This window comes from Fusarium redolens (assembly GCF_020744475.1).
Source record: "Fusarium redolens strain MPI-CAGE-AT-0023 chromosome Unknown BKA55scaffold_1, whole genome shotgun sequence".
Lineage (NCBI taxonomy): Eukaryota > Fungi > Ascomycota > Sordariomycetes > Hypocreales > Nectriaceae > Fusarium > Fusarium redolens.
This window is the reverse complement of record NW_025763664.1, coordinates 2,337,246-2,358,141: the sequence shown is the minus strand read 5'-3', so window position 1 is coordinate 2,358,141 and position 20,896 is coordinate 2,337,246. Positions and strand designations below refer to the sequence as shown.

The following is a 20,896-nucleotide window of genomic DNA, read 5'->3' as shown; positions in this document are numbered from 1 at the left end:
AATAGGTTAGTAAGCCGGCACTAGAGAGGGAAAAGAAATAAGATATAGAAAGGAGGGCCTTTAATTATAAAGGATATATTATAAGTAATTAATTAGATAGATATTAATATGCAGGTAGTGGCTAAGTTATTAAGAAGTGGTAGTTAAGGAAGTTCAGGTTAGCTAAGGGTTTGGCACTGTAGAACTTGCGGCAAGGCCGGGCATAATGCAAGGACCTATCAGGAGGAAATTAAAGTTAATATGGAAGAGTATAGCAATTAATTCTAATTAATCTAATAGATTGTGGTATTTTTAAGAGTGATTTTATCTTATAGGTAATGAAAAGTGTCTTACCTGCTTATCTATCTTACCCGCTTATTAAACATATTATTTAATATATATTATTAAAAAAGTTAAGTAAAAAAGCTTTATTAATTAGGGGCTAAAGAAGATATTAATAATTAAAAAAAAAATAGTAAAAATATATAAATTAAAGTATTAATTATATTTATTATAGCTATTATTTAAAATACCTAGCTTATTAAGGCTTTTAATAAGGGTAAATAAGGTTAAAAGGTTTAAAAAAGTATACTTTTATTAAAATTAATAATAATATAAAAAAAAGGCATTATAGCTAGCAGACTAGGTATAGTTATAAGAGATATAATATACCGATTTATAATAATTAGACCTGCTAGTATTTCTATTATTATATAATTTAGGTAGCATAAGAGGTACCTTTTATTTAATGTATTTTAATTGGCCCTGACCCCTTATAGTAACCTGGTTGGAGCCCCTTGAGCTCTTAGGAGATAGCAGGCCATCATCACAGAAGTCAGAATCAGATAAGGTTTATCTGCCTCAATGACGCGATTGCTGCCTTAACTAAGCAGTACTAATACCAGTTACATCTCAGCAGCTAGATCAACCTTCATATTAAAGTTATAATATTAATATTAGTATTTTATTAAAAGCAGGGTTAGACCTCAGATATATCAGGACTTTTATTCATCTACTATATCACTATTATATAAATGCCATCTTTTCTAATATCTCATACCCTCTATTTTGTTATTAGAATGCTGAAAAACCTAAGTAGTGTTAAGTGGCAAAATAACATTCCTCTCAGCTGACAAACGGCACTCATGACGATTGAAAGCCTATCTCGTAGTGTTTTAACTTAATTTTGAAACCTCAACAGGGGTTAGGACTACATTCAAGAACTGAACATTGGTTATGTACTTAGTTCAAGTGCTGATAACCCAGCATTAACCCAACCATGAATGCCGATGAGCGATGAAATAGTCACTGAAATGCATTTAATCAAATGACTAAATTCGTCACATCATATTATCCTATTTCCTCTTACTTCGACATTCTCAATTGTTCAATATGACAATGGGTAATAATAGAACGTTGAGTGGTTTGCCATGATGCGTATCTTTCTCTGATCACCTTCTGTCTTATGATATCACTTTAAATATATTGATATCGTGATTAAGTAGTTCATAATATCCCTCTGAGTATATGAACGGGTTGCCTACAACGGTCAAGACATGAACGAAGAGTTGACGGGCTTGTATCAATTTCCTCTTGATGTCTTGAACTCTCACATCAGTAACCACAACAAAGTTTATTTAAGCAGTAATCATTCAGTGAAACATTTGCCATGTCAGTAATGAATCCTAGTATACTAGAAATAGATGTTGGATAGTCCCGCTATTTAGAAGATTTAGAATATCTCGTAAGCTTTAACTATAAATCAAGAATATGTAGGGTAACAACATCCAACGTGGCTAACAAGACCAAGATATCATCCATGCCAGCTTCCCCTCACGCGATCACGTTGGCCAAGAGCTTGGCTAATACAGACGCCTTTACATTTTCGGAATGGATGGATATTCTTAATCGCAATCGAAGTGATTTAATGAAATGAATATCTGTTGAGATATTCGTCATATATATAGCTTAGGCAATCAGCAAGTGAAACGAGCAAGTTGTCATCATTTATTAACGTCTACGAAACGACACTGATGACACAGATTCCAGTAAAGTTGGCTCTGAAAAATTGCCAAGCTTGTAGTGGGCAGTAGTGAGCTCTTAGTGGCTTGATTGAGCCAAAACGCTGCGTTTCCAGTGGTTGGAAGTTGCCGTTCCCCTCTATCGCCGCTTGTCAGCGGGCGCCCGGGAACTTTTTCGGGTGGGCTCCACCTCGATACGGGACCCGACGGGTCCATCATGGGCAGGATGTTGTGATGGATTGAATACTGCTCCCGTTTCTCCCTCCATCATCAATTTAACTTAAATTCAACTCTGTTCAACTCAACCCGCGGAACCCTACCGAAAACGAAACCGCAATACAAATACGAGATAAGTGTAGTGCAGGAGAATTGCGACCGGCACATGCTATTCACAACCGACATGTCGTCTTCCATCTAAACGTCAACTGGCGATGACTTAAACCGTATCTGCCTTATTCCTACGTATTCAAAATCGACGACAACACACGATACTTTACGCATAGAGCCTAGTTTCCAGCCTCGCTGTCGGCTACAACCGCCATTATTCGATACACCTCCTTCCCTTGACATCACCGCCATAAAACCACAATCATGAGATTCTCGACGATAATTAGTACAGGCAGGATGGCACTCTTCATCTCCATTCTAGCCTGCACTCTTACAGATGTCCATGCCGATGACACTGAAGTCTCTACGTGGGCCGAAACCGAAATCCCCGAATGGGCCACAATCAACGGCATGCAACTCTCGTTGTCGGCGAACCCTGGGTTGCAGTTTGCTGTGATCCCTCTTACGCCGAATTTGGGACTAAACGATTCCACAGGTCGAGTCATAGATGTACGTCTTGGCTCTGCACTGTTCCCTTGTTAAATGCTAATAACTATTCGAAAGATTATCCATATCACGGGCAACATGATTGCGACAGACTCCTCAAATTACAATAAAGTAAATAATAAAGACGATATCGCCTATCTATCATGCGACGAGCCCAAAGGCGACTCTTTTCTCAGCCCCAATAAGATGCTCAACACATTAATGCAACTTGATCCTCATCTCAGGGCAATAGTCCTGTATTCTACGTCCAATACATGGTGTGCCATCGACCCAGTTGAAAAACTTCCCTTTACGAGCATCTTGTCTATGGCTGATGGAGGGGAGGCCACACAAGCCCTGAACCTGTTGAACGGCACCAGTCGTGGTGAAGAGGTTAAAGCGAGTATCTTTGGGAACAACACGGATAACACGATTCCGAAGGATGAGAGTAAGGGAGGAGGTAACACGGCTGCCATGAGTGTTTTGTACGCCATCACTGGCCTGATTACTCTGCTCTTTTTGGTCATCATCACGACAGGCGCTGTGAGAGCCCACCGATATCCTGAAAGATACGGGCCGCGAGGTGCACTTGGCGGGCGGCCACGGCAGAGTCGGGCCAAGGGACTTGCTCGGGCTGTACTGGATACTATCCCAATTGTCAAATTTGGAAACCAGACGCCAACAAAGCCAGACCCCGAATTGGAATTGGAAAACACGGAAGGGAACGATGCTGCCACACAGCGAACAGCGTCACGCCTCAGTGAGGCCAGACGATCTGACGCGGCTCCGGCACCGGGTGGGGAGACCAATGCCGTACCAGCCGCGGCTAGGGCATCGTCTTCTCCCGAGAGTGCCGAAGACGAGACAAGCGACCACTTAGGATGCTCTATCTGCACGGAAGACTTTAAGGTTGGTGAAGATGTTCGAGTGTTGCCCTGCAAGCATCAGTACCATCCGGCATGTGTTGATCCATGGCTGGTTAATGTATCTGGCACGTGTCCATTGTGGTGAGTTACACCCTTGAGAAATGATCTGATCTTGATGTATACTAACACGTTATTAGCCGGTATGATCTACGACCAGGCAAGGGCCATGCATCTGGGGAGGCGGATGTTGGCGACTCTAGCACACTGCCGCCACCTTTGGCAATGGAGGGTGCTGAGAACGATGCGCCTCAGTCATCTCACCGTAACCGTCTGTCGAGACTTTTCGATATTAACCGCCTTCGAGAGGGGACCGTGGAAGAACAAATGGAAGCATTAAGGCAGATGCGGGCGGAAAATAATGAAAATAGCACCCAAGAGACAACAGATGTGGCTGAAGCGGTCGATGGCGAGTCGCAGGGCCAAAGTGCACGATTTGCGGCGAGGCTTCGGGATAGGTTTCGAATCCGCACCCGCGCTCAAGCCTTCGAAAATCATGAAAGCCAACGGGGAAGCTAGTGAGTAGCGCGGAGGTGCCGGGAGATTTATGTTACCGGCGATATGAGTTTAGGGCTGAGAACTGGAGATCGAGAGGCTTCACACTTTGAGTTGATCAGGGGCAGAAGGTCCCTTGCATGCATTTGTGAACCGTTGGGAAGGAAAAGAATGTTCGGGATCGGCGTTCGGACTGAGGAATGATAACTTGGATTTCAGTATGGACACACATGGGAAGCATGGCAAGGCGTTTCTTTGGTCGATCGCACATGAGGGTTTGCTCACGATGATCGTGGCTAATGATCACTTTCGGCGGCTCATCCGAGAGTGTAGATACCTACCTTACATATGATACCTTTTATGATTTATACACCCTTATACGAAATCGAGACGTGATAAAGTAGAGGTCTTCTGAAAGTCTTGATTAAGGTCTGTCAGCATATGGTAGTGAACAACTTCATAATCCATCAATGAATAATCAGTCGCTCGATGTTCACAAAAGTCAACACTCAACGACGATCCTTGAAGACATTTGCAACACAGCGCCCAGGTTCAGTATCGGGTATAACAATAGGATCTGATTCGGTCAGTTTAGAATCCGAACCAAGGGCTTGGCTCCAATAGCCTGGCACCACAGGTAAAGAGTAAAGGACCCAGAGGCAGTTGGGGAATGCAACCCGATAGCCTTTTCGGTGCATTGCCATGGTACGGAGTAGATCATCAGGGACTGTACGAACCAGCCCTGTTAGTTAGAGTCAGCACATACCAACGGGGCTTTGTGATATGCTCCGACACCCCTATAAGAACAACAAGGACTGTTGGAACCCAAAAATGGGAAGAACAGCCAAACAGGCTATGACTTTCTGGAGGCACAATTGCCGCCGCAGCTTGACGAATTGGATAATGGCAAAGAGCTTAGTTGCCCAAATATCGTCGTTGCAACGAATTGGATCTTGGCGGATTGATTAATTTCTGATCCTCATGACGGAAGTATCAATTGGAAATAAGACAATGACGCTGACGTGGGAAATGTTTGTTGAGCACCCTTGATTTCCATGTTTCAGACAGAACTTAGAAGGTCACTTGCTCCCACCATAAACAACATGCTGGAGCCATTGAATTGCATAAATGTAAACTTTCTTGGGTTTCATCGGGAGCTTACACCCAATATGTTGGTAGTGGTTGGTGAATCTTGTGTGACGCATGTGATCTCGAAACCGATGCCGTGAATCTGCTGGTGTGATGTGAGCTAAATTATTATCCCGGGCCACAACCAGACCAACGGTAGTCCAGCAGCGGATGAACAAGACAATCTTCAGCACAAAGCGTCGTTTGGATTTCTGGCAGCCTATGATAAATAAGCTTCGAGCTATCGACACTAGAGGGCAGGTGTGTCGAGATCGACCAATCCTGATAATGCTAGTCTTCTTCGTTGCACACAGGAGGTGTCTTCCTGCACTGATCAATGAAGGCCGAAGAACACCTGAGGCTCAAGACCGCGGATGCTATTCTGCGAACTGTGCTCAAGTTACAAAACCCCAGCCTGAAATGCTCTTATTGGGAAGATATCTGGAGCTATTCGCCACCAGGATGTCGGAAAGTTGTTTTGCTAGACGGGATGGCAACTGAACCGTGGTTTCGGGAAAACCTACCCGCCACAATGCCGCCATTGGATCTCCAATTCCTGCCGAGTCAGGTGAATCATGCACGCGTGGTGATTCCCTAGCTGTCCCAATTTACTGTCCGGCGGCCAATCTCGAGTCAAGGCACAGTCCGGATTGTGGTAGAGGGATCGTAACGGATTAGCGTGAAGGATCTTGATTGATTCCGGGGGTGGATAATAGATCGGATCTAGCCGGGTCTAAACTAAGTACTAACAATAGGGCAAGCAACAAGGTTATTTGAATAAGGGGAAGGGTTTTTTCCTTTCTTTCTTTTACAGGGAGAAGAACATGCTGCTTTGGGAAGATGAAACTTTCGATTTGCGCTGAGAAGATTTTGCCATGAACGGCTTGGGAAGTTCACCCTTCCCAGTCTGTACTTGCTGGCCATTTGCTGTATCCGGGTATTTGGCCCCTGTCTACACTGTAGCCCATGTTTCCTCCCGTCCTACACATTAAACAAGGTGCCAGGATTCAGAAGGAACTCTCCACCTTCGAGATGGGAAACAACTTCCTACCTACCTAATAAGGATAGCAACTCCCATTTCCTCTAGTTTGCTCAGATAGAGACATTATCTGAGCACTTCGCAGCTTCAAATTTCCTCAAGCCTCGAAAAAAACACCATCACAAGCCACGATCTATCGACAAAACCGTACGGGCCACTCTTCCGCTGCTCCGGTATCGATGCCATTGTCAGTGCGCACTCGATAGTGCACAACGTCCAGCCATACCACGGGTTTGAGCACATCAATGTCGAAGATGGCTTGCTCCACCCGATGAACGATCTAAGTTAGGGTGTGGTCGATCTTTTTATTCCCATCTGTCGCCTCCTATCGAACTCCCACCCGAAATGAGTCGGGCTTCATCTCGAGTCCCTTTTCTTTTTACCATAGCCACAGCCGTATCGATCGGACGGCATGCCGCAAGAGATGAGGGTTATAGTAATCACGAGCAGCCCTCCCGTACACCTGGTGTTGTCTTTTAACGGCAAACCAGAAATATCGGCTAACACAGTTTGTCCCGACTGGACATTCCTAAGTCTTTATACAATCACTAATCACCAATCACCAATCACCAATCACCAATCACCAATCACCAATCACCAATCACCAATCACCAATCACCAATCACCAATCACCAATCACCAATCACCAATCACCAATCACCAATCACCAATCACCAATCACCAATCACCAATCACCAATCACCAATCACCAATCACCAATCACCAATCACCAATCACCAATCACCAATCACCAATCACCAAGAATTGGTATGACTTCTGGAAAATCGATCGAACAAAATGCCTTACGAGTCAACCTTTTGTGTCTCGAAAAGAATGACATTCTGTTAAATAGCCTTTACTGACATTGTCCCATCACAAATACCATGATTTCCTCCCATCTGCATCCGGAACCGAGTCTAACAATGGGTGACATACCTCCTTTGTGAGCTATATCAAATACTCAGAGGCCGGGACATCGCCAAGGATTCAGTCAGGTATTCGGATCCTCCGTTGCTATCCCAGACTATTTTACAGTGCCCACAAAGAGCATCACCCATCGTACTCCCGTCCACCACCGTCAGTGGCTCATCAAGTAACGACCACGCCGTTCTAACCTTATTTCGATATTCATCTCAAATGGTTGTTCGTTTTACTCTGAATTTCTTGGCGAATAAAGTACCGATCTCTCTGATGGCCCTCAAGTCATTGTGCCTGGCCCAACCGCTATGTTACCCAATATTCCAGTATCATTCGTACCTGCGGCCACTGATAGCGTTTCTGCATGGTGCCTGGACGTCTTCCGCTTCTGGCTTGCCCGGGGACTTATTTCATATACGGACCCATGAGCAACTTTCAATACATTAGTTTGGTTGAGCTAGAGACCCCTAGTTTCCAGACTACTGGATAGGTCGTCGGCAGAAGAACTAGAGACCTGAGGCTTCCGCACAGTCAGGAAAGTGTGTTAGCTTGACCTTTCTACCTTATCTCTTTGAGTGGCACAAGACTACAGCGGGGTCACGACAGGGGTATAGGACCTATCAAAATGAGCGCTACTTGAAGTATATTTGCATATACCTAATTTTATATATAATAGAAGTACTAGCAGTTAGCCAAGTTATAAATAGCTATTTTATAGACTTTATAGCTATATTAGGTTTATATCTTTTATTTATTTCCTAATATTAACTATAAATAACTTTTTTTTTACTTTTTTTTTTAAAAAAAAAAAGTTAAGGCTATTTTTATTAATAGCCTTTATAAGCTAGGTAGTTAGAAGGTATACCTTAATAAATATAATTAATATTTCTTTATAGGTAAATTTATTATACTTTAATATCTTTAATATCTTCTTCTTTTTTTATATAATATCTCTTCTTTATATAACTTTTAATCTTATATTTATTAAAAATAATATTATAAATAGCCTTTTTTAAGCTTTAAGTATATTATAAGGCTTTTAATAAGGCTATTATATTTTCTTTTATAAAATAAAGCTATTTATAAATATAACTATAAAAAAAAAATTAAAATTATACTTATTAAAGTTTATAATAAAATTAATATTAATATATTATATAAGACTTTATTTAATTATTATATTAAGTAATAATAATAAAAATAAGAATTATCTTAAAGCTATTACTATTAAAGACTTATTATAAGTATTATATTTTTACCTTTATGCCTCTTTTAGTAGGCTTTTTTTGCTTTTTTAATATATACTTATAAAGGGCTTTATTAAGTATAGTTAAAAGGAAGAATATAATACTATTATTTTTTTAAGTAATTTAAATAACTTAAGGACAAAGGAAATAATTAAATTAATAAGAAAAATATAAGTAAAGTTATTTATACTTATTTATCTTATATTAAGATTAAATATACCTTATTATATTATAAAGCTATATTATTAAAAGCTTTTCTAGTCTTTTTTATTTACTTTATTTTAATATTAATATTATAATTAAGGTATATTATATCTATAATACTATAATTAAGGTATTAAAAAAGGCAAAAAAGCTATAATAATAAAAAGAAGTTATTTATAAAAATATAATATATTTATATTAATAGCCTTTTTAATAAATAAATTATAATACTTTATATATTATTAAAAAGAATTTTAATTTATAGCTTTTCTTTTTTACTATATAATATTAATATAAATAACTTAATTATAATAGCCTTATATAATAATACTTTTATATATTAAAGCTATTATAAAAAGTAGTCTTATTATATAATAACTTAGATTTTAAACCTTAATAATATAGGCTTATTCTTAATAACTATTATCTCTTTTAATTTACTTATAAAAAAGATTATATACTTATTTATAATTAAATTAATCTTTAAAAAATAAAGCTTAATAAATACCCTTTATATATAATTAAATTACTTTTTAATTATTTAAAAGGTCTTTAGAAAATTACCTTTATTATTTATATTAAGCTTAATATAATTAAAAGTATAAAAATACCTTATAATTAGCTAGAACTTTTATAATAATATAAACTTAATAAATAAATAAAAAAGGCATTAATCTTCTAAATTAAAGAACTTTTAATAATTTATAATTAATATTTTTTTATAAATTTATAAGTAAATAAAGACCCTAAGCTATATATAAGCTATTAAAGTAAAAATACCTTCTTACTTAAAGATATAAGACTATTTATAAAAAAGGGTATTTTAATTATTAATAATTATATTTTTAAGTAAATAAATAACTTAGTTATTAGTATATTTAAATTATAATTATATAAATAAAATAGATATAAAAAGCTAAAATAATTTAAGTAGTTATTAAGATAAAGGGTTAATTTAAAAATTATAATATTTAATATTAAAAGGTTAAAAATTATTATTATAGCCTTTTTTAGCTAGAAAATTAGGTATATTAATAAGGTTATTAATTACCTTTAAAGGCAGGATATTAAAGCTATAATTATTTATAAATTTAAGTATTTTTAAAAAGCTTATTATTTTATTTAAAACTTACTAAGGGTAATTTATATAAGGATTTAGGTACTTTAAATAAAGAAGCTATCTAATAAGAACTTTATATACCTTGCAGGTATTAGTAGGGTTAGTAAGCAAAGTGGGGCGAGTGACCTGCTGTAGTCTTGTGCCACTCAAAGAGATAGCCACAAATTATGCTTTGACTTGATACCTGTCTAGGCAATTGCTCTTTTATTCCCCGTCCTCCTCCTCCTTAACTATCACCCTACGCAACCCTCCTACCAATGCTTGAAATAATTTTCGTCCTTCTGTTGAAGATCTGCCTGTTATAGCCAGGGACAGTAACAGGAACTTTGCTGCATTTTTGGTAGCTCTTTCAGATCCCATTTTGACACGGCCGTCGTCGAACACGATCTGATATGGCTCCCAAGCCTTCTCTCGAGCCTCGCGAGGCATATCTACCGAAACCTGTTCCCATAGGAGGGGACATCATGTCGGTTATGGTTTCCCTCGCTGCTTGTTCAATATTATCTGTCTTTCTTTGTAAGTCTTTCCAAAGCCCTTATGATATATAGCACTGAAAACTGACACGCCTGATCGATTAGTCCAGAGAATTGCTGCCGTGAGATCCTGGTCCAGGTTACCGTTTGTTGCTTGGGCGTAAGTCTCTTGAGCTGATGCAAGGATGTTGTTCAGTTCGTTGGCTAAACATGAAATAGTCGTCCTCGTCATCTACGTCGACTCCTACGGCTTTGTTTTCACCTCTGCCATCCTCCAACAGGTCTTCGGTGTCAACAGCAGCTTTAACATCTGCCATGGCGCCATCTTACTTGTCTAATCTGCTATGTTACAACCAAGATTGTGGGTTCTTCTGTCGACTGTGCCGTGGAGGATTTTGACTAATATGAGAATAGCTTATCTGTCTTTCTTGTCGAGAAAGCAGTAAGTTTCACATATTACTGGAGAAAAGAAATATTGTCTCTAACAACACATAGCATGTTATTCGAAGTTCTACCACACGTAGGAGAAACTCTAAACTTTACTTGTTCAACATGACCACACTTCTTGGTGGTTATGGAGTGGTTGTCGTTCTCAACTTTATCTAGTAGGTCCTTCTAACATTGACTTTCGTTTTCCAACGGCTTCCCAATGGTCTTAGTCGCATTGCCAGAATTGTAAACGGAGAGTGCTTCATCGGCATGAAGAGCATCTCTATGATTCCTCTTATCGCATTCGATGCCGTCGTCAATGTCTACCTGACTATTCTTTTTCTGATCCCTCTCAAAAGTTAGTCGTCATTCGGGAGTCCCATGTGAAAATGCTGACGAGTCCTCAGATCTCTATTCATTCAGGAATCTTCTAAAGACCCATGCGAACTCCCGCCTTCGCAATGTGGCCTTCCGTACTTTCGTCGGTGCTTGCTGTACCTTGACAAGCAGTATAGTGTGTGTCCATTGATGTCTAGCGCTTGGATTCCTCTCTAACACGAATTAGAAACTTGACTGTATTGATGGTTCTCAATGGCGAGCCAGGTTGGGTGTGCCTAATGTGTTGCAATAGTGACGGTATGTACCTTCAACGAGGCGCTTGAGTTATAACTGACCATATTCAGTCCTCTTTTCGGCCATTGTCGTTCAATGGGTCACTTCTCGCGACAGTGCTGGTTCTTCCAGTCAACCAGCATCGGCTGCTGTTATGGATGGCAGCTACATCGGCAGGCGTGCCTCGTCAGCTCACCCAAGAAGCTCTCTGCATGCTTCCAACGTCCCCAACGTCCCTCGCGACATGGATGACGAGACTTCTCTTGTTGGGCATGCTGCCGTCACCTCTTCAACTGATGACCCCGGTTTCGAAATGACTAAAGTTCATTCAGGGGCTACAAGTGGCGTTATCGTTACGACGACAATTCACCGTCAGAGCAGGCCTACGACCGAACGAAAGGAGAGCAGCGACGACGACGACGATATCGAGATTGAATCAGACCGAGACTTTCCGGTGCGGTCGGTTGCTTTTGCCCCAGGCCACACAGAAGTCGCAGAGCCACCGCGAACACGAATCCAAGGTGGCTCCAGGCCACATCATGCCAAGGCACCTTCATTCTCACGTCCGTTGAATAAATAAAAAGTTACAGTACAAGTCTGTTTTAGAAAAGGTTTGCTTGGAATATTGGCTCAGAAGAATTCGACGTTTTCATGTTGAAGGTTCTTTGGACAACGACAAGACGGTTCTAGGCGTATTTGAAAAGATCGGTGTTGATAAGGATGGTGGCGGAAATACCCAATATTTAGTTTAATCATCCACGAGAGTTGCGGAAGCTCTTGCATCTAATCATATTTTATTGCCTTAGGACTTGGGAAGAGCTTCTATTCTCTGTGGTAAGTTTATATGACGCTTGAACTTGACAAAGACGTTCCGCACTGATCATGGAATGTTGGATGTATGACACAATGGCGTCAGGTGTTGACCTCCCGCATTCATACACATGGCACAACATTCCTCAGCTTCTAGCGCAGCTCAATCAAGACATTGGCGTGGCGACAATCTAGGAGGAAAGCAAGGGTTCAAAGAAGTCTCAAACCGAGGTTCATGAGACAGCCTGATGTATTCCTGCTAGCCTTCCCTCATTCAAACAGTAGAGATGTTTATTCATAGGATGGCACAGTAGTTGGAGCAGTCAAATCGCTGTTCATTGTCATCGTAGCTCATAGATGTATCTACACGCTGAAAGAAGTCTATCAAACTGTTAAGATCAGGAATTGTTCTATTTGCAAAGTCCTCCCTTTTTGTAATATCCCAGAACTAATGATAAGAAAAAAGGTAAGGAGGTTGACCGTGATATAAAAACGTGGATACTGTGAGCCAGATCCTGGTCACCTAAATGCAGAATATGTACATAAGTCAACGGGCGCCATCCTTGAACCGAAAATGTTTATCCTCCCTCCCGAAAGCCAATTTTGAATGGTTGGGTATTTCCCTAGCGAGTGTACAAGAAGTTATAAAACGAACTGGGTGGCCATCTGCCATGGGCCTTCGCGAGCTTAAGCGGAGGCGTAAACGCTACCGTAGGAGCTGAGCTGGGTCTCGCTGGTCATGAGCATGCCAGTCTCGACCTTGAAGTAGGAGTAAGCATCAAGGTAAGAAAGGTCCTCAAGCTTGGGGATGGTTTCCTTGAGCCAGTCGGCAATGGCCTCATCAGAGCCGGTAGGAGCGAACTCAGTGAGCCAGATGGGCTTTCCGCCGCAAGCCTCATGGGAAGCCTTGAGGTGGTCGAAGAGAGTGTTACCGTACTCAACCTCGGAGTACCAGTGGACGTTGCAGAAGTCATACTGGCACTGCTCGCCGAGCTTCTCACACTCAGAGACCCAGTTCTTGAGCCACTCGACACCCTCCATAGGAAGACCGCTGTTGCTGATGGAAGGAGCACCGATGAGGGCCTTGCCAGCATAGGGGTTGAGCCACTTGACATGAGCCTTGGCAGCGTAGGCAGGAGTCATGTCAGCCTGACCAGCGTTGTCAGGCTCGTTGAAGCTGAAGATAGCCTTGGCGCCATCACTGAGAGCCTGGGCACAGTTGTCGGCAAAGCGATCGGTGTGGAGAGGCTGGTCGTTCCAGAGAGTAGGGATGAAGTTGAGACCCTTGAGACCGTTGGAAGAGGAGTCCCAGTTGTAACCCCAGCCACAGTTCTTGCAGTCACCGGCGAAGGTGTTGGCAAGGTCAACGTTGTTGTAGCAGACACCTCGCTTGTGGGAGAAGCCAACGGAGCCGCCGGAAGAGGAGCCGCTAGACTTGGCCTTGGACTGAGTCTTCTCCTTGATAGCAGCCTTCTGGGGAGCCTTGGCGGCGGTCTCCTCCTTCTTGGGCTCAGAAGCGGGCTTATAGGCGGGCTTAGCAGCTTGAGAGGGTTTGGCGACCTTGATGATGGTGGTGGGCTGAGCGGCAGCGGGAGCGGGAGCAGCAGGTGCCTCGGGTTGAGAAGCGGCAGCGGGCTGAGTGGCAGCAGGAGCAGCACCGCCGGGGCCGAAGTAGTTGTTCTCCCATGAGACGACCTGACCGTCGATGGTAGCAACGATCCAGTCACCACGCTTCTGGGCGTGCTGGTGGTGAGCATGGCGGTGGCCGAGAGCGAGGGCCGGCTCAAGAAGAGCGGCGGTAGCGGTAAGGATGGTGAGCTTGTTGGCGATCATCTTGACTGATTTGATATGATGTTCTTAATCAAAGCGATTTGGGTAAAGATCGATGAAACCTTGTGTTTTTAAAGACGACAGTCGACTTGTGTAATGAGTGTGAAGTTGTACTTGATAATCGGGTTGATCACAGTCGGGATGACAAGGTGAAGGCAACAACCAAAGATCGAGGCTGAGGCGATAGTTGTAGTTATGCGATCGGCACGGCCGAGTAGGGAGTGTGTATGCGATCTATCAAAGACGCAGATAAAGAAGGGCGACGACTAGTCGAGACGAGGGTTGAAAACACGGGCTGATACTGACGAGATGAAGGAGAGAAGGGGAAGGGAAGTTCGAAACCATGGGGGATTTAGAGGGTTTAAGAGCAAGGAGGTCCCTCGCAATGGTGTGGTTTGGACATGATCCAGAAGTACAAGTGGTGAGGTGGACCGGGATGTATCTTTTGCTTGCTGACGATCGTTGGAGATACCCGTGTCTTCACCTGACACCTGGTATCTTTGTTTCTAAGACTGGAAAGACTGGGAAGACTGCCCCCCACCTGGGCCATCGAGAGCCTCCACTTGCAGGGGCCATTTTGGGTCGCTTTCGGTGGACTCAGGTGAAATGCTTGGAGGCATTCTGCAATTCCATTGGCCGACGCTCTGTTCCTGGCGCCGTGCTAGAGTGGATCTCTCGCCGGGTACGCCATCCCTGGCAAAAAGCGGGTAGTATGCCAGGGGCAGCCGCCTCAGGTAGCATCAAAGCAGTTTCCGATTGGTCAGCCTGGCCTCCCTCTCAGAACCTAAACGACCAAGCCAACGACAACGACAGTGGGCAAGAAAACATGGGTTAACGTGGCAGTGGATGCACGACCACTCACACACAGGCACACACGCTGTGCCTGAACTGAAACAAACTATACATGCGCTATTCATCCGGCTTGGGTCTACTGCAGGTCCCTTCTGCAGGAACACACACAAAAAAGAGGAAACAAGAGAACAAAAGACCGCAAACGGCCCAATTGTGTTAGTGGCCCTCAAAGGAATGATTCACGCACTGGGGCCTTTGTTGCTTTTGCTGCAATGCCAGCACTCTTTGCCCCATTTCCTGACTCGACGATCCCACAACCAAACTTCTGATATCCACCGTGGTATAAAAAACTAAACGGTCCCAAGACAGTAGAAAACACGACCGAATTTGCTGCCGGCACTTGGCCTTCGAGAACCCTCAACGCCCACTTCCCAGCTACCAACGTAATCGGACGAGGCCGTCGTAAACGTTGGCCCTAACTCCGTTGAGCTGATCCTACCCAGGATACCCTGTAGCCTGGAGGCCAGCTAGCTGATGCGATGCTTATCCTGGTGCCAAGCCCAGCCAGCTTGATGAATGCAAGGCCTGAGGTTATCGACCACCAACTTCTGCATCACCGTCATCACCTGGCTTTTCATCATTCCAATGCTCTCACACCAAAGGCGCATGATACGCATCATATGACGCTCATCACGACAACTAGCAACGACAACGCACACACACAATTAAAGCATACAGAACAAGGCGCACAAAGACTGCCACCGACGAAAATTCTAAATTTCTTGGCTTTTTGGAGCATCCCAGCCTCTTGGGACAAACCTGAACCCATTGCTAAAGGGCCACGTCGGCTGCTAAACCCAATTCTCACTTAGCATCCGCCGTGTGAAACACCGTCCGAAATTACATCCGCAGCCACAGTAGGGGGCTCCACGCGTACAACCATGATATCCCTTGTCAATATCTGAGCAACCTGTTAGCCGGGATTCCGGATCGGATCCTCATCGCAGTCCACAATGGATGGACGCTGCAAACGGACGGAACAGAGACATGATTGAGCCTTTTTTTTTTTGGGCGTAAAAAAGCTTGGTTCTCGATTCTCATAGTATGGCAGGGTTGTCACTCATCCCCACAGGAGACATTCACAACTTGGATCAAGAAAAAAACTCAATACCGGATTTTGTTGACTCAGATCTTCACAATCTGTTCTGTTTTTGTGGAAGTCTTTGTCATCACTTTGCATGATGAGGGTTGCATTTTCTGCACAAAGAACACTCTCAACACTCTTTGCTTTGGATAAGCTAAATGTCACAGACTCTATTTCCTCGGCTTGGCACCTAAACTATTGACATGTGGCGGTCAAGCTGACGTGCTACACTCAATGCTCTTCATTTTGTTTCTTTGTGCAACTTTCTTTATCTAATCTCCCCAACAAGTGTTTGGGACTCCGGGTGATGGGCTCCCCTGATCAGGGTCGTTTACTCTTATCAAAGCCACTAGTAAACAAAATAACCAGTCTTTCAAGCGACGAGCTGTTGCTTGTATTGAAAATCATGATTCAGCCCACAAGTTATGGGCCTATGGGGCGCTCATCTTATCTCACGAGATCGCTTCGGGGAGTCCCTGGTGTCTGTTGAGCTTTTAATAGGATATGAGCATGGCTCTTGCTCTCCACTTCCAATGAGCTGTTGATTCTGGGGTGGATGATTCGATACCGCAATGTGGTTGAATATATCCAATTTCAGAGTACGATGCATTGAGCGGGACGTTAATCTAATGTTATTGTGTATACGAACGCTTGGTGACACGACCCACCTTGGCGGGATGTGGATGTTGTTGATCAAGGCGTACCATCAATCAACATGACAATAATGAGAACCGCGGGTTTCTCGGGATAAGAGGCCTCCCTAAAAAGCAGCATGAACGATATTCGGGTGAAACAACCAGGATGCGGTAGTGGTAGTGGTTTATTCAAAAAGTGATAATAAAATTCATGTATCTGATATGAGGTATAGGGTAGGATTATTTGTTGACAGAAACCCCCTGCCTGCTTCACTATTACATGTATATCTCAACAAACTGCAGGCCTCTTTGGCTATGTCTCTGTTACACTTTTGGCCAATGCAGTATGCATTATGGACAACCCCTTCTCATTAAAGTTCAACATACTGCAATGGAACTGGTGGTATATCATTTGAGATGGTTGCGTAGTGTTTCTGGTAGTAATGGGTTGTGAGTAACCGAAAGCTGAGACTTAAACAAGTGAACGAGACAAACCGCAACAAACGAAGCAAGCCATCGTTTTTAAAATAGATCCTGTAACATGGCTCCAGAGTTCAGGAGAGCTAATGACATGATCGGCGCTAGGATACTTGCGAATCGCGATATTTGCAGAAGCGCCCGACGATGGGAAATGAGGTAAAGGACTAGAGGACGATCGCAGGCGCGCGCTTGTTATTCCCGTGATTTGGCTAATCACACGGCGACAGAGTCGAGTGCAACACCAAAAGTGCCATCTCCATAATCAGACCTTTCCTTGAGTTTGTTGTTGAAATATGGACCGTTGTCATTATTAAGATTCTGGGGTAAAGTTAAACGCCAACAATGGATATTGTAAATGGATATCAAACTGGGGCCCCGCTATAAGGTAACGGAGAATCTGCAGCCCGTTGAGAGCTAATCGAGTAAGGCTGGCTCTATGGCGAAAGTGACCATTGCCCTATCGGCCAGTAAATCAGTGGAGGTCAACACAGCCTCTTTCATGAAGCCAATACCCAAAAATCATATAAAGTCACGACATGGTCGCAACAGGTAACTATTAATACTGAAAACTGCCTAACAACACCGAAACCCAAATTGGGATGATAGTGCGAGAAAGCGGCGGAATGATGACCCGTCATCCCGCCCGGTTAGTTAGGGATGAACTGCCACTACAACGAATGATAAAACAACATGTTAAGCTAGTTGTGGCAGGGCTCAAGCCACTTGAGAGGATCGTCCACTGCCAGCTTCAACACGTGATTTTATAAGACGCTGATTCGCTCGTGTTGGGTTGAGGAAGCTATCCAGCTGTTGATGCCTCGTGAGTTCTAGCCATGCTTATAAAACTTCAACCTTTAAATCTGAAGCATTTGTCTCATACGACGAACTAGATACATGAGGGCAAAAAACGGCTACCGAATACCATCATATCTACTCTGATCACTTCTACCTCGGGCAATCTATAAGAGCTGCAAGGAGCTAGCTGAACTACAACCAGCGAACAGCAGAAAGAAATCACACCATGGATATGAACCAAGACTTCACACCGGGGATGCTATCATTCACCGACCAGCCCGAATTTGACTACGGCGCCTTTCTCCAAGCTGACGATATTGCCTTTGGGGAGAGTGCCCAGACCCAACAACAAGTACGATCAGACTCTTCAGACAAAGCTACCCCACCAAGCACTACATCAGGGTCTAGTAGCGAACTTGTTGCTCGGCCTTCTGCTCAGAAACAAAGACTTGAGCGAAGAGGCCATACCAAAAGTCGAAGAGGTTGCTACAACTGCAAGAGAAGACGTATCAAGGTATGTAGACCCGAAGATCTGGTTTGATTGGGTGGCTAACACCAGGAAGTGCCAGGAGACTCGGCCTGCGTGTGGGCACTGTACCAAGACGGGCCTGAAGTGCGAGTATCCATCTATGCCCCAGATCACACATCAGGTGCGTAGGAGACAAGAGTGAACAATTGGGATCAACTAACGATCGTGTATCTAGCCACATCACCAAATTCCTCTATTCAGTCTCCAGGACATGCGTTTCTTCCAGCACTTTCTGACGCAATGCTACCCTCATCATCCTTTGAAACAAGAAGATATCTGGACCCATGAAATCCCATGTATTGCCCACAACGTATGTATCTCGATCAAGTCAAACAAGCAAGGCAGTTACTAATTGGTATAGCATGAATATCTTATGCACGCAATCCTCGGTTTCTCAGCATCTGAGCTCATGAGGAATGACGCCAGTGTTGTTTCCTCAGCCATGAACCATCGCATCAAGGCAATCAGAGCAATCAAGAAGCGTCTCGCAGAGACTGCTCGAAGCTCAATGGGCTATGAGGAAGCGAACGCTATGGTAGCTACCTGTTACGCCCTTACATTTCAGTCAGTCAGCCTGGATGATGGATTGGCTGAATATCTGACCTTCATCCGGGGTATCATGATTGTGGGAATGCAAATGCTTTTCCGAGGTATAAAACCGATATTTGAAAATATGATGGAGCCGGATCAAGATGCTTTACTTGAGCCTCTAATGCAGGGTCTCCCACTAATTCCAAAGGGCTATACAGACTCTGCAATGGAGGCTCTTACGAATCTCAAGCCACTGTGTACGCAGTCAGTCGAGGTTGAGTATCACCAGCATCTCGTCACAATGGTCGAGAAGCTCTACATCAACTCGTGGGATGGCAAGTCTTTGAAACCTGTCACACAACTCTCGCATCTATCTAATTAAGTCTAGCATATAAAGCATACACATCACAATACGGCTGGTGGATGTTACTTCCACACGACACCTTCCAAGCTCTCATTGATCCAGATAACCAGGTCATGATGCTGCTTCACTCACATTGGGTCGCCATCAACGAGATCATGTCTCCTATTAGTGGACAGGAACGGAACGTATCTGAAAAGTACCCTCCACAGAGAGATGGCCAGCCAGAACTTGATCCTGGTTTTGCTCGTTGGCTTAAACATATCAATGCCAATGTCAACCTTGAGCACCAGATCTATAATCAGTGGCCGATGTGGGTGGAGGAACAGTTGGATCGTGATATTACTTTCTTTGGGAGGGCTTGATCATGGGGTTAGCCTCAGTTATTTTGTATAGAACAGATGTGACTGAAGTTTGGCTCTCTTGTGGCTTTTCACATAAGGCTCAATCATGAATCATATTTCAAACGAACTCAACTTTTGCTGTTGCTCACATGACCGATAACCACATGTATCCTATGGGTCAGGCCGTCATCCCCAAAGTTTAAGATAACATTATTTTCCTGACCCATTGTTATGATTCGACTCGAAGCACTAAAACCATAAAATGCACTCAATTTCTACCGAGAAAGCATCTTTGTTAACATACTTTCTCCTCTGATGAATATTTGGGTTTTGGCGTGGTATAAAAACAAGAAGCCCCCCCGTCTTGCTCAAAACAAAGTCATCTTATCCTCCCTCGTCAACACCACATTTTATTTATTCCCCCTTTTCATCGGAACTGAAAACAGCACCATAAGTCGTGAGTATGGTAACTGGCACCGTGGAACGAACCCTGTACCAATTTCTTCCTGGACCACTTACCATTCGGGTAGTTGTACCACCCCCCGAAAGGCTCGGAATGGGCTTGGCCGTAACAAACTCGCCTGTGGCAGGCCCCCCTCCTTACCAAGAGAACCAAGAGATAGCACCTGAAGTGTCTATGTCATGGAACCTACAATTCAACTTCGGCTCGGATCCAAGGTCTCTGAGGCAAGCACCCTGAGAAGTTGATTTGAACGTTGGTTGATACGCCCAACTTGATGTCTCGACTCAAGACATCGTGGGATTAATGCAAGACGGACTGCATGTATCTCAAGACAATGTGCAAGTACAGTGCAACTCCCTCAAACACTTTTATAGCGAGAGAGACGGGACTTGGTACTACATGCGCAGCCACACTCTCATCGACCCTCAATGGTCGGCAGAGTTGAGTGTCTGGTCACTCATCCAGTAGGCAGATTGCTGCAGGGTTTCCTATTGAGCATCTCTCGGTAAAGGGAATATACTCTGTCCTTGGGTTCGATAGCTTAGATGAGGAGAGTGTTGTCTACAATTTTGAGTTAGGTTCTCCTGTGGAGAACGTGAATGTCATCTTGGATGACACCCCCTTGAAAGGACTTTGGCCGTGGCCGCGAGAGGAGAAGGGCCAAGAGCAGGAAACACAGGATGACGCCGAAGACGAGAATTAACTTGAAAGAAGGGACTTGATCTCAGAATCAAGCTAGTATCTCAAAATGGGACATTCATTTGGTCTATGTTGACTCGGC

The 20,896-nt window shown here is 43.4% G+C and overlaps 7 protein-coding genes across 7 annotated transcripts; 6 read left to right on the top strand and 1 right to left on the bottom strand.

Annotated features, from left to right (window-relative positions):
- The first annotated feature begins 2,231 nt into the window (after positions 1–2,231).
- Positions 2,232–4,668, top strand: BKA55DRAFT_549464 (uncharacterized protein). The gene is made up of 3 exons (XM_046191216.1): positions 2,232–2,837; positions 2,892–3,820; positions 3,877–4,668. Exons 1-3 carry the CDS (start codon positions 2,592–2,594, stop codon positions 4,253–4,255), a joined length of 1,554 nt encoding a protein of 517 aa, XP_046056497.1. The 5' UTR covers positions 2,232–2,591; the 3' UTR covers positions 4,256–4,668.
- Positions 4,669–4,752: 84 nt separating this feature from the next.
- On the top strand, positions 4,753–5,539 carry BKA55DRAFT_549463 (uncharacterized protein). Its single transcript, XM_046191215.1, has one exon. The coding sequence runs from the start codon at positions 4,902–4,904 to the stop codon at positions 5,088–5,090; it is 189 nt and encodes a 62-aa protein (XP_046056496.1). The 5' UTR covers positions 4,753–4,901; the 3' UTR covers positions 5,091–5,539.
- Positions 5,540–6,547: 1,008 nt separating this feature from the next.
- On the top strand, positions 6,548–7,386 carry BKA55DRAFT_20705 (uncharacterized protein). Its single transcript, XM_046185136.1, has one exon. The coding sequence runs from the start codon at positions 6,811–6,813 to the stop codon at positions 7,234–7,236; it is 426 nt and encodes a 141-aa protein (XP_046056495.1). The 5' UTR covers positions 6,548–6,810; the 3' UTR covers positions 7,237–7,386.
- A 2,893-nt stretch (positions 7,387–10,279) lies between these two features.
- On the top strand, positions 10,280–11,981 carry BKA55DRAFT_682808 (uncharacterized protein; the record flags this gene model as incomplete). The annotated part of the gene is made up of 8 exons (XM_046198405.1): positions 10,280–10,403; positions 10,466–10,520; positions 10,775–10,802; positions 10,856–10,965; positions 11,020–11,147; positions 11,197–11,305; positions 11,355–11,425; positions 11,473–11,981. 8 exons carry the CDS (start codon positions 10,280–10,282, stop codon positions 11,979–11,981), a joined length of 1,134 nt encoding a protein of 377 aa, XP_046056494.1.
- Positions 11,982–12,518: 537 nt separating this feature from the next.
- Positions 12,519–14,527, bottom strand: BKA55DRAFT_549456 (glycosyl hydrolase catalytic core-domain-containing protein). Its single transcript, XM_046191214.1, has one exon. It carries the CDS (start codon positions 14,042–14,044, stop codon positions 12,899–12,901), a length of 1,146 nt encoding a protein of 381 aa, XP_046056493.1. The 5' UTR covers positions 14,045–14,527; the 3' UTR covers positions 12,519–12,898.
- A 3,586-nt stretch (positions 14,528–18,113) lies between these two features.
- On the top strand, positions 18,114–19,673 carry BKA55DRAFT_498619 (uncharacterized protein; the record flags this gene model as incomplete). Its single annotated transcript, XM_046186571.1, has 5 exons — positions 18,114–18,401; positions 18,451–18,537; positions 18,592–18,726; positions 18,778–19,286; positions 19,331–19,673. The coding sequence occupies 5 exons, from the start codon at positions 18,114–18,116 to the stop codon at positions 19,671–19,673; spliced, it is 1,362 nt and encodes a 453-aa protein (XP_046056492.1).
- A 442-nt stretch (positions 19,674–20,115) lies between these two features.
- BKA55DRAFT_532365 (uncharacterized protein) lies at positions 20,116–20,818 on the top strand (the record flags this gene model as incomplete). Its single annotated transcript, XM_046189327.1, has 2 exons — positions 20,116–20,330; positions 20,584–20,818. 2 exons carry the CDS (start codon positions 20,116–20,118, stop codon positions 20,816–20,818), a joined length of 450 nt encoding a protein of 149 aa, XP_046056491.1.
- Between the last annotated feature and the right edge of the window lie 78 nt (positions 20,819–20,896).